We start from the raw sequence: 18,916 nt of genomic DNA on the forward strand, positions 1-18,916 counted from the left end.
TGCCTTTGTTACATTAATGGCCAAACGATCCATTTTGCTTAAATGGAAGGATCCAAGACCCCCTACTACTTTTCAATGGTTATCTCAAACTATATCATGTTTAAACTTGGAAAAAATTGGGAGTGGTACTGTTGATCCTTCACTTAAATTTGAGGAAGTTTGGAGTCCATTTATTCAATATTTTCACATGATATAGATCCCCTTGTAATAACCTTTCAATTTAGAGGAACAGAGTTGATGACATAATATTGCTCTGTTTCTATTGAGAAATTTTAGTTCAGGTTTTTTTTTGAATTTTTTTTTCTTTAGCTTAGTTTGGTTTGATATATTGTTTATAATTTTTCTTATTGTTTTGGGTTTTTTTCTTTTTTATATTCTATAATAAATCTTTTTCTTTTCTATTATATTCATTCACTAAGAGATCGTTGGATCTACAGATTTTTTTTATACTCTATTGTTCTTTATGATTATCCATGTCATGATTGTTCTCCCGATCTCTTTGTATTACATGTATAAACATTGATAGATTAATCTGTATTAATTTGAAAACTAATAAAAAGATTGAAAAAGAAAGAAAGAGACAGGCATAATCCCAGGGTGGCACTAACCGGGAACCCTCCTCTGTTGCAGGCCCAGTGCCCGTCCGGCTGGTGAAGGGGAACAACACGTGCTCTGGGAGAGTCGAGGTCTATCACAACTCCACCTGGGGCACCGTCTGCGGCAGGAGCTGGGACACGAATGATGGGAATGTGGTCTGCAGGGTGTTGAACTGTGGGACGGCCCGGTCAGTGACAGGAGATGCCTCCTACGGAGAGGGCACTAGGGACATCTGGCTGGATGAGGTGAAGTGTAACGGGACAGAGCCTGCCCTCGACCAGTGCCCTGCCAGCCCATTGGGGGTGAACAACTGCACACACAGAGAGGACGCTGGAGTCTCCTGTACAGGTGAGTGTGGGTGGGGCTGTCACCCCCTTGGGTGGGTGGGTTCGACCTCCAGCTTGTGTCTGCACGGTTCTCAAACAGTGACGGTCTGAGCCAGTTTCCCCAGCACAAGGCCTGCCATCCGGATGATCCGGAGTGATCCTCCTTACAGGGAACCTTGCACGACAAAGGATATTCAAGGTCTGTTCAGGTGGGATATTGAGGAAGCGCGTGGCGGGTGTGGGCTCTCGAGGAGTGCAGAGGGTGTAAGAGAGAGCTTAAACAATCAGAGACGTGGAGCACGGAACCAGGACCTTTGGCCCAACTGGTTCATGCCGACCAAGATGCCCGTCTAAGCTAGTCCCATTTCCCTCTACACCTCTCCTATCCATGTACCCATCCAAGTGCCTTTCAGGAGAACGAAAAGGGGACCACGAAATATTCCCTGGCAGGAGGAGAATCCCGTGACATTCCACAGCTAGATCAGGAGCAAGAGTATTCAAGTCATTGCTGAGGCCGCACCTGGTATTGGAATTGGTTTATTATTGTCACTTGCACCGAGGTACAGTGAAAAACTTGTCTTGCATACCAATCGAACAGGTCAATTCATTACACAGTGCAGTTACATTGAGGTAATATAGGGTGCACTGAGGTAGTACAGGGTAAAAACAGCAACAGAAAACAGGGTAAAGTATCACAGCTACAGAGAAAGTGCAGTGCAGGTGGACAATAAAGTGCAAGGTCACAACAAGGTAGATCATGAGGTCAGAGTCCATCTCATCGTATAAGGGAACCATTCAATAGTCTTATCACTGTGTGATAGAAGCTGTCCTTGAACCTGGTGGTACGTGCCCTCAGGCTCCTGTATCTTCTGCCTGATAGGAGAGGGGAGAAGAGAGAATGACCCCGGTGGGTGGGGTCTTTGATTGCGCTGGCTGCTTCACTGAGGCTGTGAGAAGTGTCGACGAAACCACAGAGGGGAGGCTGGTTTCCATGATGCACTGGGCTGTGTTCACAGCTCTCTGCGGTTTCTTGCGGTCCCGGGCAGAGCAGTTGCCGGACCAAGCCACGATGCATCTGGATAGGCTGCAGTTCTGTGTACAGTTTTTGGTCACCCTGTTATAAGAACGACATGGTTAAACTGGAAGGAGTGCAGAGGGAGGATGTTACCAGCACCAGAGGGCCCAAGTTACAGGGAGAGGTTGGTCATTGTTCCTTGGAACTTGGAGCATAGGAGAACGAGGGGAGACCTTATAGAAGTGTTTAAAATTACGAGGGGCATAGATAAGGTGGACGGTAACAGTCTTTTCCCCAGGTTGAGGGAGTCCAACACTAGGGGGGCACAGGGTTAGGGTGAGAGGGGAAAGGGACCTGAGGGGCAACTTTTTCACGCGGGGGTGGTGAGTGTGTGGAACGAGCTGCCAGAGGAAGTGGGTGAGGCGGGTACAACAGCATCATCGAAGGAGCACTCAGACAGATACATGGAGGGGCGGGGCCTGGAGGGAGATGGGCCGAACGCAGGAAATTGGGACTAGCTTGGTGGGCACCATGGTCGGCATGGACTGGTCAGGCCGAGGGGCCTGTATCCCCGCTGTATTGGCTCTATGGTCAGGCCAAAGGAGGGTGGGTGAGCAGGCAGAGGTTGTGGTCCATATCGCTACTAACAACATAGGAAGGGAGGTGAGGTCCTGCAAAGAAAATTCAGACAGTTATAGCACGGAGATAGGCCCTTTGGCCCAACCGGTCCGTGCCGACCAAGATGTCCCATCCAAGCTGGTCCCAGTTGCCTGCGTTTGGCCCGTATCCCTCTAAACCATTCCTGTCCACGTACCTGACTGTCTTTTAAAAGTTGTTGTTGTAGCTGCCTCAGCCACTTCCTCTAGTAGCTCGTTCCACATAGACACCACCCTTTGTGTGTGTAAAAAAAAATTGCCCCTCAAGTCGCCATTAAATCTCTCCCCTCTGACCTTAAACCTGTGCCCTCTAGTTCTTGATTTCCCAACCCTGGGGCATAAAGTCCCAGCCTGTCCAACCTCTCCTGATAACTCAGTTCCTCAAGTCCTGGCAACATTCTTGTAAATCCTATTTGCACTCTTTAGACAGATTGTAAAACAGGACCTCCAGGGTTGTAATCTCGACGTCAAGTTTGTCACACACACAAGTCCGTGTGTGCCTGGGTGCAATGCAAAAACTTACTTGCAGCAGCATCACAGGCTTACTTAATCTCAGGATTACTCCCCATGTCACGAGCTGGCGAGGCAGGAAATAGGAAGGTGGTGCAGTTCAATGCGTGGCGAAGGAGCTGGTGCAGGAGGGAGGGCTTCAGGTTTGTGGATCATTGGGCTCTCTTCCAGGGCAGGTGGGACCCGTACAAGACAGACGGGTCGCACCCGAACTGGAGGGGAACCAATATCCTGGCGGGGAGATTCGCTCAGGAGGGTTTGAACTAGTCTGGCATAGGGGTGCGACCCAAAGCAGTTGGGAAAGCTGAGACAAATATAAATGTTAAAGCGAGCAAGTTCAGTGGAGAGGACAGGCAGGGGCTGGGCAGGGAACCAGGAAGGTCCGATAGACTAAACTGCTCAAAGGCAAGAAGCCAGTCAGGTAAGGCAGAGGGACTCAGGACATGGGGGACTGGGATATCGTGGTCATAGCCGAAACGTGGTGGAGGGAGGGTTAGGACTGGCTGCTCGACATCCTGGGGTACAGGTGCTGCAGACGTGATGGAACAGGAGGTAGGAGAGGGGGGTGGGGGCTGCGTTTCTGATTGGGGAGAACATCACTGCAGTACTTGGGGGTCGTCCAGTGAGGCTGTATGGGTGGGACTTAGAAATAAGGGGATGCTCATTCTGATAGTTTATTTGTATTGGTTTATTATTGTCACTTGTACCGAGGTCCAGTGAAAAACTTGTCTTGCTAACCGTTCGTACAGGTCAATTCATTACAAAGTGCATTGAGGTTGTACAGGTAAAAACAATAACAGTACAGAGTAAAGTGTCACAGCTACAGAGAAAGTGCAGTGCAATAAGGTGCAAGGTCACAACAAGGTAGATCATGAGGTCAGTCCATCTCATTGTATAAGGGAACCGTTCAATAGTCTTCCCACAGTGGGATAGAAGCTGTCCTTGAGCCTGGTGGTACGTGCCCTCAGGCTCCTGTATCTTCTGCCCGATGGGAGAGGAGAGAAGAGAGAATGACCCGGGTGGGTGGGGTCTTTGATTATGCTGGCTGCTTCACCAAGGCAGCGAGAGGTAAAGACAGTCCAAGGAGGGGAGGCTGGTGTCCGTGATGCGCTGGGCTATGTCCACGACTCTTTGCGGCTTCTTGCGGTCCTGGACAGAGCAGTTGCCATGATGCATCCGGGTAGGATGCTTTCTATGGTCCATCGATAAAAGTTGGTGAGTGTCAAAGGGGACATGCCAAATTTCTTCAGCCTCCTGAGGAAGTAGAGGCGCTGGTGAGCTTTCTTGGCCGTCGCATCCACGTGATTTGACCAGGACAGGCTGTTGGTGATGTTCACTCCCAGGAACTTGAAGCTCTCAACCCTCTTGACCTCAGCACCGTTGGTGTAGATGGGTGCGTGTACACCGCCCCCTTTCCTGAAGTCAATGACCAGTCTGAGGTCAGAGGAGGGAGGAAAGGGTAATGGGAGGAGGGGAAGTGGGGGGGGGGAAGCGGGGGAAGGCAGTGGAGGCTTGTGTCTGAGGGAGGTGCGTGCGAGGGAGCTGAGGAGAGGGCCAGAACCCTGGGGCACGAAATCCGGCAGTGGCCGGAAACCTGAAGTAAAAGAGATTGCTGGGAAGTCCCCACAGGTTGGGCAGCGTCCATGGGGGAGAGAGAGAAAAACACAGAGTTAATATTACAGGCTGCTGACCTTCCCTCGGGTCTGGCCAGTTCCGACGCAAACTGGAGGGGCAGGTTATCTGAAACCGCCGGCTCGGTGCATTGAGTGGTGTGGGCTGCAGCGAAGCCTGTCAGGAGGGGAGGCGCTGTCCCTCGAGCTGTGCCGGGGGTGGGGCGGGGCCCAGGACCTTGCGGCGAGGCAGGCTGTGGACGCTCTTACAACTTCTCCCTCTTTATTTCCAGGGCGCAGCAGAAACAAATCTGGGAAAACCTGTCTCATGGATCAAGGTGAGTGCGGGGAGGGGTGGGGGGGGGGGGGGGGGGGCGCACAAAGACCAAGTCAGAAAACCAAAGAGAAGGGGAGGGGTGGGTGCCTCTCGAGCCTGCTGACCGTTTCCCCTGCGCGGTACCGACCAGGGATTTATCGGCCGGTGACCCTGACACTGGTGGGGATTGGATGAGCGGCGGGAACCCCAGCTGTTCGCGAGTCAACACGCCTGCCCCCATTGGTGGGGGCGTTGAGTACAAAAATCTGGAGGCATCGAAGTTGGGTCAGGCCACGTCTGGAGATTTGGCTGCAACTCTGGTCGCCCTGTTACAGGAGGGATGTGGAGGCTTGGGGGAAAAGAGTCTGCCTGGATTGGAAGGCATCAGCTGTGAAGAGAGGTCGGACAGACTTGGGTTGTTCTCTCTGGAGTGGCGGAGGCTGATAGATGTTTATAAGATTACGAGAGGCATAGATAAGATCTCTTTATTAGTCACATGTACGTCGAAGCACACAGTGAAATGCATCTTTTGTGTAGAGTGTTCTGGGGGGGCAGCCCACAAGTGTCGCCACGCTTCCGGCGCCAACACAGCACGCCCACAACTTCCCAACCCGTACGTCTTTGGAATGTGGGAAGAAACTGGCGCACCCGGAGGAAACCCACGCAGACACACGGGGAGAATGTACAAACTCCTTACAGACAGTGGCCGGAATTGAAACTGTGTTGCTGCCACTGTAATAGCGTTATGCTAACTGCTAAATGTCAAATTCGAGAAGGCGTGGGCTTGTGAGAGGGGAAAGTTTAAAGGAGATGTTCAGGTCAAGTTATTTTTTACACAGCGGTGCCTCAGTGAAAACAGATACGATATCAGATCAGATATCTTTTTTATCAGTCAAATGTACATCAAAACACACAGTGAAATGCATCTTTTGCGTAGAGTGTTCTGGGGGCAGCCCGCAAGTGTCGTCACGCTTCCAGCACCAACGTAGCATTGCCCACAACTTCCCAACCTGTACACCTGGTTTCGAGAGTATGCATTATGAGGAGAGACTAAGGGAACTAGGCCTTTACTCTTTGGAGAGGAGGAGGATGAGAGGAAACATGATAGAGGTGTACAAAATGTGAAGAGGAATAGATAGAGTGGACAGCCAGCGCCTCTTTCCCAGGGCACCAATGCTCAATACAAGAGGGAATGGCTTTAAGTTAATGGGTGGGAGGTTCAAGGGAGTTTTTTTACCCAGAGAGTGGTTGGGGCATGGAATGCGCTGCCTGGGGCGGTGGTGGAGGCAGGTACATTGGGCAACTTCAAAAGATTGCTAGATAAGCATATGGAGGAATTTAAAATAGAGGGATATGTGGGAGGAAGGGGTTAGATAGTCTTAGGTGAAGTGTAAAGGTTGGTACAACATTGTGCGCCAAAGGGCCTGTTTTGTACTGTACTGTTCTATGTTCTATTAAACCGGAGCACCCGGAGGAAACCCACGCAGACACACGGGGAGAACACACAAACTCCTTGCAGACAGCGGCTGGAATTGAACCCGGGGCGCTGGTGCTGTAATAGCATCACGCCAACCGCTACACTACCATGCCTGAGGGGTATGTGGGAGGGAAGGGTGAGATAGATCTTAGAGCAGGATAAAACGTCGGCACAACATCGTGGCCAAAGGGCCTGTACTGTGCTGTAATCTACGTTCTGAAGCAGGACTTCCAGGGTTGTAATCTCAGGATTGCGATGAAGGGTCTCGACCCGAAACATCGACTGTCCATTTCCCTCCGAAGGTGCTGCCTGTCCCACTGAGTTCGTCCAGTTTTGTGTCTGTTGGTATTGGTAGCGTAGCGGTTAGCCAGTGACCCAGTTTCAATTCCGGCCACTGTCTGTAAGGAGTTTGTATGTTCTCCCCGTGTGTATGCGTGGGTTTCCTCCCACATTCCAAAGATGTACGGGTTGGGAAGTTGTAGGCATGCTACGTTGGTCCCGGAAGTGTAGCGACACTTGTGGGCTGCCCCCAGAACACTCTACACAAAAGATGCATTTCACTGTGTGTTTCGATGTACATGTGACTAACAAAGATATCTTATCTGGTTTATTATTGTCACTTGTACTGAGGTCCAGTGAAAAACTTGTCTTGCATATTGTTCATACAGATCAATTCATTACACAGTGCATTGAGGTAGTACAGGGTAAAAACAATAACAGAATGCAGAGTAAAGTGTCACAGCTGCAGAGAAAGTGCAGTGCAGGCAAACAATAAGGTGCAAGGTCACAAGAAAGTAGATCGTGAGGTCAGAGTCCATCTCATCATATAAGGGAACCGTTCAGTAGTCTTATCACCGTGGGATAGAAGCTGTCCTTGAGCCTGGTGGTACGTGCCCTCAGGCTCCTGTGTGTGCTTAAAAGACATTTAGACAGACACGTGAACAGGCAGGTATTGCAGGGATCTGGATCGGGTGCAGGCGGATGGGATTTGTCTGATTGGTTCGTCATCAGCACAGACTGGGTGGGCCAAAGGGCCTCGTCCTGTTCTGCATTCGGATCTGTTCCCCATCAGAGAAAATTGAGGGGTTTGTGGACCAGTTAGCCTGACGTCATTGGGGATCAGTGCTGGGACCCCAGCGAGGTCGGCAGGGTTGTTAAGAAGGTGTATGGAGTGTCGGCCTTCATTAGTCAGGGTGCTGAGTTCAAGAGCCATGAGGTGATGTTGCAGCTTTATAGAACTCTGGTCAGACCACACTTGGAGTATTGTGTTCAGTTCTGGTCGCCTCATTATGGGAAGGATGTGGAAGCTTTAGAGAGGGTGCAGAGGAGATTTACCAAGACGCTGCCTGGATTGGAAAGCATGTCATGAGGATAGGTTGAGTGAGCTTGGGCTTTTCTCTTTGGAGAAGAGGAGGATGAGAGGTGAATTGATAGAGGTGAACAAGATGATAAGAGGCATAGATCGAGTGGACAGAGACTTTTTCCCAGGGTGACAACGGCTAACACGAGGGGACATAATTTTAAGGTGATTGGAGGAAGGTGTAAGAGGGATGTCAGGGGTAAGTTTTTTACACAGAGAGCGGTGGCTGCGTGGAACGCACTGCCGGCAGAGGTTGTGGGAGCAGATACATTAGGGACATTTGAGAGACTCTTAGATACACACATGACTGATAGAGAAATGGGGGGCTCTGTGGGAGGGAAGGGTTAGATAGATCTTAGAACAGGATAAAATGTCGGCACAACATTGTGGGCCGAAGGGCCTGTGCTGTGCTGTAGTGTTCGATGTTCTATGGGTCACCAATCGGGCACACTTGCCTTCATCGGTCGGGGACGGGGCACGAAAGTCAGGAAGTGGTGTTGCAGCCGTGTAAACCCTCAGCGGGCTCACACAACCGCACGTTGTGGAGCAGGCAGATCAAACCGGAGTCCTGCAGCACAGGGGCCGGGAGGTTGGCGCCGAGCGTGGCGGCTGTGGCAGGGGATTCAAAGGGACGCGGAGGGGAGGGGGAGTGGGGGGATGAGGCCGGGGATTTACCTGAGGAGTCGGTGGGCAGGGAAAGCAGTCCAGGGCTGATCGGAGGCGATGAGCACGGGGGCAATGGAGAGTGAAGGCCTGAAGGAGCCAAAGATCATCAGAGGTGCGGAGACTCTCAGGGTCACTGCCCGTGTCCAGAGCCCACAGTCCAGGCTTCTCGTCTTTGCTGCTTGTACATCAACTCTCTTCCCCTTCACACAGATCTCCAGAGAACACGGGTTGCTGGAATAGTCGAGTTTACCTTGATTGGCAGCGAACTTTGTCCGGCCGATATTGAAATCACAAGGGCTTTGGAAAAGCTGGTGAGTAAACTCATCGGCCCCTGACACCGTGACCCACTCTCTCTACCCGTGAGGTACTGGGGACGGACTGAGTGTTATCGATTGGTCACTGACACCGTCACCCACTCTCAGTTCCTCTCTCTCTCTCTCTCTCTCTCTCTCTCAATGTGTATGTGTGTGTCTCTCTCTCTCCCTCCCAGTACCCCCAGATACCCGAGATGTATTGGTCTTGAAGCTGAGATGTGACCAGTCCAATATTAAAGTGTAAATATTTCTGCTCCCCCCCTCCCTCCTCCCCCCCCCCCCTTCCTTCCCCCCCCCCCCCCTCCTTCCTTCCCCATCCACAGATTAAATCCCTGCTCTCCTCCATCCCGGGAAACAGTGTCCTCAACGTCAACATCAACCCACAACGGAAGAGAGGTGTGTGAGTGGAAGCCGATCTCCGTGGGACTGTGGGAACCATCTGCCCCCTGCGTCACAGAGACACACACACTGTACCCCGGCGTTACACAGCGACAGACCTGTGCTGAGCTACAGGTGACACTAAATGTGCAGCAAACAGCAACTTGGAAATAAACATCAAACAAATAAAGTTTAATAATGTCCAATTTATCTGCAGCCTGAGGGCAAACACCCGCAGAGTCATTTACCAAGGCTTCGTCTGTCCAGAGATCATCTGCACGATATATTGTGGTCCTCCCGACATCAGCAGGAGTGCACATTCACAGCGAAATCACGGGGTGGTTATGGAGCGCGGGTGGATGTGGAGGGTAACGGGAGAGAACGGGAAACCGAATCCACAGCAGGACTGACAGACTCACCGAGAATGTAAACACTGCCGCAGACCCCCTGTAGATATTACACCCCAGGGACCCCCTGTAAATATTAACACACTCCCCGGGGACCCCTGTGAACAGTAACACACTCCCCGGGGACCGCCCGTAAATATTAATACAACTCCGGGGTCCCTCTGCAGATATTAAAACATCCCTGTGGACCCCCTGTGAATTTTAACACACTCCCTCGGACCCTCTGTAAACATTAACACACTCCTCAGGGACCCCTGTAACAGTAACACACTCCCAGGAACCCCTGAAATTATTAACACACACTCCAGGGACCCCCTGTAAACATTAACACATTCCTCGGGGATCCCCTGCGAACATTAACAGACTCCCCGGGTGTTATCCCCATTTTAAGTTCCCACTCCTGCCTGCTGTGTTACGGACTCAGTGAAAGTCCCTTTTAGAGAGTGTGTGTGTATGTGTGTGTGGGGCGTGCTTACGTCAATAGAAGATAAAGGACGTAATGACGTTGTTGAAGAAGTTAGAAGAAGAAAGAGAGAGAGAGAAGGGAGAGAGACACCAGCCTGCTTGTTTTCTCTATCGATGGATGAGAAACAATAACTGTGTTTGCCACTGAAATCCATGTATGGAAGTTGGAAGTAATCCGGTGGAGTTCACTTTGTTGCTGACCTGTAGAAGGAAACAGGTATTTGTGTGTGGACGACCACGGTTCGGATGCTTTTCGGGGTGAGGAAGTCACTACCGAGTAAACACTGAAGTGTCGTTTGGGTTCCATCGTGGAACATTTGGATTTCGTATGTACTCTCTCTATGTTTTTCTACATCTACATCTTATCTTCAGACAACGGTGGTTGTTGAAGAAGCCCTTGCTCATGTTTCACCTTATGGCTTGCGGAACTGAACTTTAAAAACCATTCAGGAACTGGGAGTTTTGGACTTTGTCACACACACACACGAAGAGTTTAGTTTTGGGGTTAACGTTTGAGGTTTAACATTCTTGAATTCTAACATACTAACATTTTTACTTTTATTTTACGTATTATCAATAGTAGTGATTAATAAAATAGTTTTTAACACTGAATCATGCTCAGTGTGTTTCTTTTGTTGCTGATTTTGTGACAAAATTGGGGGCTCGTCCGGGATAGTTCCCAAGGTTAACGAGTGTCGTCTGGGATTGTACCCCAGATTGACGAGATTTGTTCGGGATTCAATCCAAAGATTGTTGAGGGAGGTCTGATAAATTCCTTTTAATTGGCTTGTGTGTGTGGAAACCAGCAGCAATGGATATTAAGGCATTTTTGGAGTCACCAACCCAAAAGGGATTGGAGGTGGCGAAAAAGGATGATTTGATAAAGATTGCTACAAGGCTAAACCTTACAGAAGTAAAGCAGTCTATGAGAAAGGCAGATATTCAGAGACTGATAGCTGGCCATTATGTGGAAAAGAAGGTGTTTGAGAAGGAAGTGTTAAAACAGTTTCCTGGCAGTGAAATAGCAATTTCTGAGGCACAGGTGCAGCTGGCAAAGATAGAGGCTGAACGAGAGCAAACCCAGTTAAAGATAGAGGCTGAACGAGAACAGAAGAAATTAGAGGCCGAACAAGAGGAAAAGAGATTAGACGCTGAACGAGATCAAACCCAGTTAAAGTTAGAGGCCGAACAAAAGCTAACTCAGATGAAGTTAGAGGCTGAACGGGAACGGGAACTAATTCGGTTAAAGTTTGAGGCAGAGGAGAAGGAAAAACAGAGGCAGCATGAGTTACAAATGAAGCGTAGGAGTTTGGAATCTGATTCTGAAGATGGTTTTTCAGCCAGCAGGGAGGTTCGATTAGTCCCTCCGTTTGAAGAAGATCAGGTTGATCAGTATTTCCAACATTTTGAAAAGGTTGCTGTGAGTTCAAACTGGCCAAGGAAAGGATGGGCTCTTATGGTACAGAGTGTGATTAAAGGTAAAGCTCAAAAAGCTTATTCTGCTTTGTCTGCTGAGGATGCAGCTGATTATACCAAGGTAAAACAAGCTATATTGAAGGCCTATGAATTGGTCCCTGAGGCTTATAGACAAAAATTCAGAGACTTGAGGAAATCTGCAGATCAGACTTATATGGAATTTGCCAATGGAAAGAGAATATGTTTTGAACGATGGTGCCTGGCTAAAAATGTAGATGGGGATTATGATAAATTGACAGAATTGATACTAGTGGAAGACTTTAAAAGATGTGTTCCAGCTGAATTAACAACATATTTAAATGAAAAGGCAGTGGAAACTTTACAAGAAACTGCTAGGTTGGCAGATGATTATGCTTTAACCCATAAATCCAAATGGGGACAACCTAAAACCTTTCAAAGGAGTTACAAAGACAATCCAGGGAAACTGGAGATTAAGTTGGGAGGTAATCAAAAAAAGGAAAGGATGAAAAGAAGCCAGGGCTGGAGAAACCTGTTGAGCGTACTTGTTATTACTGTAGGAAACCTGGCCACGTGATATCTAATTGTGCCCTTTTGAAGAAAAAGAAGGAAGCTGGGCCCAATGCTTGCTTTCAGGCAATTAAAAATCAAAAAGGTTTAGGAGATGCTGTTAAAGATCAGTCCTTGCAAGAGGGAAAAGCGGAAAAGTTGGAGGAGGTGAGAAAAGAATTCCGTTCGTATGTATCAGAGGGTTTTGTTTCACTGAATGATGAGTCACCCCAGGTGCCAGTGAAAATTCTTAGAGATACTGGGGCTAGTCAATCTCTCTTGCTGGACAGTGTTTTAAATTTTGGTGAAGAAAGTGACACTGGTGAAGTAAATCTAGTACGAGGCGTTACAGGTGAGACCATGTCTGTCCCTTTTCACAGGGTGATTTTAAAGTCAAAGTTCGTAGAAGGACCAGTCGAGATAGGGATAAGACCTAGTTTGCCAGTGGAAGGAGTTTCTTTGTTATTGGGAAATGACCTTGCAGATGGAGAAAGTGATCCTGTGGTACGGTTAACAACCAAACCAAGGATTGATGAGTCTGAGGATGATCCAGATGTTTACCCATCATGTGCGGTGACTCGAGCTAGAGCTAGAGAATTAGCCAAGACAGACAGTCCGGTGCAGTCTGATGTAGTTCCTTGTGACAGTCCTAAACAGGAAGAAAATTATGATGCCTTATCTGAGACTTTTCTGTCTTCACTGGAGGATCAACATCCTTATAGTGAGCCTGAATTTAAAGATTTGTCTTTGTCCAGGAAGGATTTTATGGTGGAACAGACAAAGGACCCTGAGTTGACAGAATTGAAAGAAAAAGCACTCTCATGTGAGGAGATTGAAAAAGTGCCAACTGGATACTATGTCAAAAATGGAGTGTTAATGAGGAAATGGAGACCTCCTCATGTTCCTGTTACTGAGGAATGGGAAGTTATTCATCAGGTTGTTGTTCCAAAAGTTTATAGGGATGAGATTTTAAACCTGGCCCATAGTATGCCTTTGGGTGGTCATTTTGGTGTGAATAAAACTGTAGGGAAGATCTTGAAACAATTCTATTGGCCGGGTTTGAGAAAAGATGTGGTGATGTTTTGTCGAACCTGCCACACATGTCAGATGGTAGGTAAACCAAATCAAAAACCCCCTGTGGCTCCATTGAAACCAATTCCTGCTTTTGAGGAGCCCTTTTCGAAGGTGATTGTGGACTGTGTTGGCCCCTTACCAAAGTCTAAGACTGGAAATCAGTATTTGTTAACCATCATGTGTGCCACTTCTAGATTTCCAGAGGCAATATCCCTTAGAAATATTAAGGCCAAGACGGTGTCAAAGGCTCTTGTAAAATTTTTTACCTTGTTTGGTTTGCCAAAAGAAATCCAATCTGATCAAGGTAGTAATTTTATGTCAAAAATTTTTCAACAAATAGTCTATAAGCTGGGAGCAAAGCAGATTGTATCATCTGCATATCACCCAGAATCTCAAGGAGCTCTGGAGAGATTTCATTCTACTCTCAAAAATATGCTGAAGACTTATTGCTTTGAAAACACCAAGGATTGGGACGAAGGTATCCATTTACTTTTGTTTGCCGTTAGAGAATCGATCCAGGAGTCAATAGGATTTAGTCCGTTTGAGCTTGTGTTTGGACATCGGGTGAGAGGACCTTTGGAGTTGTTGAGAGAGCAATGGGTTAATGAGGAAGTTCACTTGAGTCTGTTGGACTATGTCCAAAAATTTAAAACTCGGTTGGAGAGAGTCTGCCAGCTAGCGAGAGAGAATTTGAAAACAAGCCAGATAAGAATGAAGACATATTTTGATAGACGTGCTCGGCCTAGGACATTCGCAGTGGGGCAAAAGGTGTTGGTATTTTTCCCTAGCCAAAATAATCCCTTGCAAGCTCGTTTTTCTGGACCCTATGTTATTGAATCTCGAGTGACTGATCTAACATATATAATCAAAACACCAGATAGACGCAAGAAAACACAACTCTGTCATGTAAACATGCTAAAACCTTATTATGAGAGGGATTCAGTTGTGGCCTTGGTGGATGATGTAAAGGTTGTTTCTAGAATGCCTGATGTTGATGTTGAGGAAGGCCAATTTAGACCAAATATTGTTCCATCGAAACTGAAAAACCAAAATATCCTGGAGAACCTTGAAACGAAGTTGGACCATTTACAAGTTTCACAAAAACAACAGATGAGAGAATTAATTTTAAAATTTAAAAATCTGTTCCCAGATGTTCCAAACAGAACATCGATAATTACCCATGATGTTGATGTTGGGGATGCAAAACCAATCAAACAACACCCATATCGAATGAATGTGGAAAAAAGTAAACTTGTTGATCAGGAAATAAAATACATGTTGGAAAATGATATTATTAGACATTCTACTTCAAATTGGAGTTCGCCCTGTGTTATTGTACCTAAACCTGATGGAACTGTTAGATTTTGCACAGATTACAGGAAAGTGAATGCTGTAACAAAGTCGGATGCTTACCCTATTCCTAGGGTGGATGATTGCATAGACAGAGTGGGAAAGGCAAAATTTCTTACAAAGATTGACCTATTAAAAGGGTACTGGTGTGTTCCATTAACAGATAGAGGAAGGGAGATTTCAGCCTTTGTAACCCCTTCTGGATTGTATGAATACAATGTTTTACCATTTGGAATGAAAAATGCTCCGGCAACATTTCAAAGAATGATTAATTCAGTGATTCATGGGTTAAAACATACAGATGCCTACATTGACGACTTAGTGACTGGGAATGATACTTGGGAAGATCACATCTCTGCGTTAGAAAGGTTGTTTGAAAGACTTTCCAAGGCTAACCTTACAGTTAACTTGGCTAAAAGTGAATTTGGCCATGCCACTGTGACGTATCTTGGTTATGTTGTAGGTCAAGGCAAGCAAGCTCCTGTTCAGGCAAAAGTTCAAGCAATATCTGAGTTCCCTATTCCCACAGGTACGAGGACTGTTAGAAGATTTTTGGGAATGGTTGGATATTACCGAAAATTTTGTAAAAATTTTGCTGATATTGCTCTTCCCCTAACTAATCTTCTGAAGAAGGGAGTAAAGTTTGTTTGGACAGATTCTTGTCAAGAAGCATTTGAGAAGCTGAAAGCCATTTTATGCTACCATCCTGTGCTCAGAACACCTGACTTTGAAAAGCCATTTTCATTAGCAGTAGATGCCAGTGATGAAGCTGCAGGAGCTGTGTTGTTGCAGAAGGGTGACCTTGATGATATTGACCATCCTGTAGCTTACTTTTCAAAGAAATTTAATGAGCATCAAAAGAATTATTCCACCATAGAGAAAGAATTACTGTCGCTTGTTTTAGCCTTGCAACATTTCAGTGTATATGTTTGCACCGCTCAGAAACCATTGACTGTGTATACAGATCATAACCCATTGGTGTTTCTGAGCCGAGTCAAAAACAAGAACAGAAGGCTGTTAAACTGGAGTTTAATTTTGCAAGAGTTTGATCTCATGATAACTCACATTAAAGGCAAAGATAATGTGATTGCTGATTGTCTTTCCCGATGTTAAATGGGAAACATGTATCTGTACTAATCTGATAGTCTGTAGTTGTGTAGCATGATAATTATTAACATTACTAACTGTATGCGCGGTTAAAATTTTCTTGGGAAAATTTTTTTTTAGGTGGGAGGTGTTACGGACTCAGTGAAAGTCCCTTTTAGAGAGTGTGTGTGTATGTGTGTGTGGGGCGTGCTTACGTCAATAGAAGATAAAGGACGTAATGACGTTGTTGAAGAAGTTAGAAGAAGAAGGAGAGAGAGAGAGAAGGGAGAGACACCAGCCTGCTTGTTTTCTCTATCGATGGATGAGAAACAATAACTGTGTTTGCCACTGAAATCCATGTATGGAAGTTGGAAGTAATCCGGTGGAGTTCACTTTGTTGCTGACCTGTAGAAGGAAACAGGTATTTCGGATGCTTTTCGGGGTGAGGAAGTCACTACCGAGTAAACACTGAAGTGTCGTTTGGGTTCCATCGTGGAACATTTGGATTTCGTATGTACTCTCTCTATGTTTTTCTACATCTACATCTTATCTTCAGACAACGGTAGTTGTTGAAGAAGCCCTTGCTCATGTTTCACCTTATGGCTTGCGGAACTGAACTTTAAGAACCATTCAGGAACTGGGAGTTTTGGACTTTGTCACACACACACACGACGAGTTTAGTTTGGGGTTAACGTTCGAGGTTTAACATTCTTGAATTCTAACATACTAACATTTTTACTTTTATTTTACGTATTATCAATAGTAGTGATTAATAAAATAGTTTTTAACACTGAATCATGCTCAGTGTGTTTCTTTTGTTGCTGATTTTGTGACAGCTGCAAAAATCACACTGTGCCACAGATTAATTCTGCTAAACCACGTTTATTAGCAGTATACTGCCAGGAAGAATTCTCCTGCCTCTCATGTAGAGTCTTTATCAGAGGTCTGCACAATACAGAGGGGCAGACATCAATTTATACCGTCCTGGTCACACACACTTAATGAATGTGGCTCCACAAGTTTCGATCAGGCTCCTGAAATTCAAAGACAGACATCGCCTTCATTGTTCAGTATAATTGATTTACAATCAAGAGATTCAAAGACAGGTATCACACTCATTGTTTTGGACAAACCTCACACCTACTGTTTAATACAACCATCACCCTTATTGTTTAGTATAATTGGCTGGCAATCAAGTGCTGAACACAGTAATTACCACCTCATCCTGAGTCAGGGGTTTGCCTGCGTGGTATTTTTTCGTTAGTTATATGTACAGTCACAATTTCTTAACCCTTCACTTCCTCATTCCCTCCTGTTATCATATCATGATAAACTAGAGAGGCGCTGAGAACAGGGCCAAGAGCTTATTAATAAAGACCTTGCAACAGGTATTTAAACAGGCCAGCACCACACAGCCTACTATAATAACGATTAGCCCTACTGCTCCATGCAGCAGGTATAATGTCCATGATCCTCCTAGTAGCCACCCCACCCAAACCACCCCTCCTGCAAGTCCCTGCCTAAAGCTATCTATCTACTTGCTTCTGAATGTCCTGAATGGCATGGGAAATGTTGTAGTACTCATTCCTAACATTGGTGACACATTTGTCCCCTACTATGGCACATACTCCTCCTTGCTGAGCCAACTGGTAGTCCACAGCATACTGGGTCTGCTGGGCATAAAGTTGAAGCTCCGCCAGTTCCTGGTTCACTGCCTCCAGGCCCTTTATGGTACTGTTTCCTAGCACGGTCAGTCCACAAATAAGGTAGTTCCTTTTTTTTTGTGGCTATAGTTCCTGCCGAACCACACCCCCCCCCCCCCCCCCCCAAGAGAGAGAGTACTCAGAAGCCCATAGCTTAACGACGATAGGGGGGAGGCCATTGTAACAGGATCCCTCCATTCTTCACAGAACTCCACTTACTGACTGCGCCACGAGTCTTCGTCGGACATGAGCCTTCTGGGGACAGGGGACCGTGACCGGCCAAATCGTTTCTATTGCAAACCAGGCTGGCAGAGTGGGGGCTGGCAGTAGTATAAGTACCATTGAAAAGGAACACGTACCTCTCCTTGGCCCAGTAACAGGTTACATTACCCGTTTGCTGTGGACTGGGCATCTGAGAATACCAAGAGATTCCAGCAATATTCCTTCCATGATTTTTCAGATAATTTTCCCTGGTTAGCCATTCCAAAGAGACATCAGACAATTTCACATGGGTTCCGTTCCCTTCCCCACAAACCCATTGCTCCCCTGCAAGTAATTTAATACACCTGGTGGTGGCACACTCATACCTAAACCATCCTCCCCTAAATTCACATATTCTCTCTGTACAAGTGGTGGTGGCACATGATATCGTGTGCTGTACAATCGCTATCCCACAACCCTATCCTTTACCGGTGAAGCAGTGGGGGAAGGACTGGTGGTTAGTTGTGCTGCTAGGATCTGTTATCGTTCTTTGCAAATATTTACCTGGCAACACCCTCCCGTAAGTTCCCTTCTGCCCAATACACTTTGTTTCTGAATATTCGTATTTTAAGAGAGACCTGGGGCTCCAACTTGGTGTGGCTACAAAAAGACCTTCCACTGATTCTGCCAGGGGGTAGCAAACGGTGCGATTTCCATGTAGTTGCATATGTGCTTTGTAAAACAAATTTTCTTCTAATGCCAATGCAAGAGTACCAGTAATGGTAAGAAGTCCAAATCTAAGAAACATCATTTTCCTTCCGGTGGCCATCGTTTGCAGTCACTCAGATGAATCCAGTGTTCCTGGCCCTGTACTTACACAGCTGTGGGAGTTTGGAGTAGTATCTGGAGGGGCCTTTCCACTGAGTTCCCAATTTAGGGCATTCCAAATCTCTTATCAGTACCAAATCTCCAGTTTCCAGGTCAGGCAACTCCGCATCCTGTCCTTCCAGTGGTTTAAAGGCACTCTCCACCTGTGAATGAAGAAACTTTAAAGAGGATGTAAGCTGTCTGTAATACCTTTGTAGTTCATCCCCCATGATGTTAGTGGGGGGGCTGGGTGTCAGCGTCCCATGGGGTTCTTCCCGGACGTCCATAGACAATTTCGGCAGCCACCACCCCAGTGGCCGAGTGGGGGGTAATTCTCATGTGGTATAATGCTAAGGGAAGAACCTTCAGCCAATTTAGACCTGTCTCTGATACTAGGTTAGTTAATTTATTCTTCAGGGTGCCATTAGCTCATTCTACTATACTTGGCTGAGGGTGGTAGGTGCAATGGAACTGTTGTTCGATATGAAGTTCCTCGCACAATTCCTTATTTATTCTCCCTATGAAGTGGGGACCATTGTCTGAACTTATCTGTTG

At 46.8% G+C, this 18,916-nt stretch overlaps 1 protein-coding gene across 1 annotated transcript in view; it reads left to right on the forward strand.

Annotated features, from left to right (window-relative positions):
- LOC127576405 (uncharacterized) overlaps positions 1-10,709 on the forward strand; it is a 159,621-nt gene extending 148,912 nt beyond the window's left edge. Inside the window, exons 33-36 of the mRNA XM_052026915.1 lie at positions 631-945; positions 5,008-5,052; positions 8,744-8,844; positions 9,171-10,709. Of these exons, the coding sequence (XP_051882875.1) occupies positions 631-945; positions 5,008-5,052; positions 8,744-8,844; positions 9,171-9,251 (542 nt within the window). The 3' untranslated portion in view covers positions 9,252-10,709. The remainder of the gene's footprint in view (positions 1-630; positions 946-5,007; positions 5,053-8,743; positions 8,845-9,170) is intronic.
- Positions 10,710-18,916: the final 8,207 nt, after the last annotated feature.

This window comes from Pristis pectinata, chromosome 12 (genome assembly GCF_009764475.1).
Source record: "Pristis pectinata isolate sPriPec2 chromosome 12, sPriPec2.1.pri, whole genome shotgun sequence".
NCBI lineage: Eukaryota > Metazoa > Chordata > Chondrichthyes > Rhinopristiformes > Pristidae > Pristis > Pristis pectinata.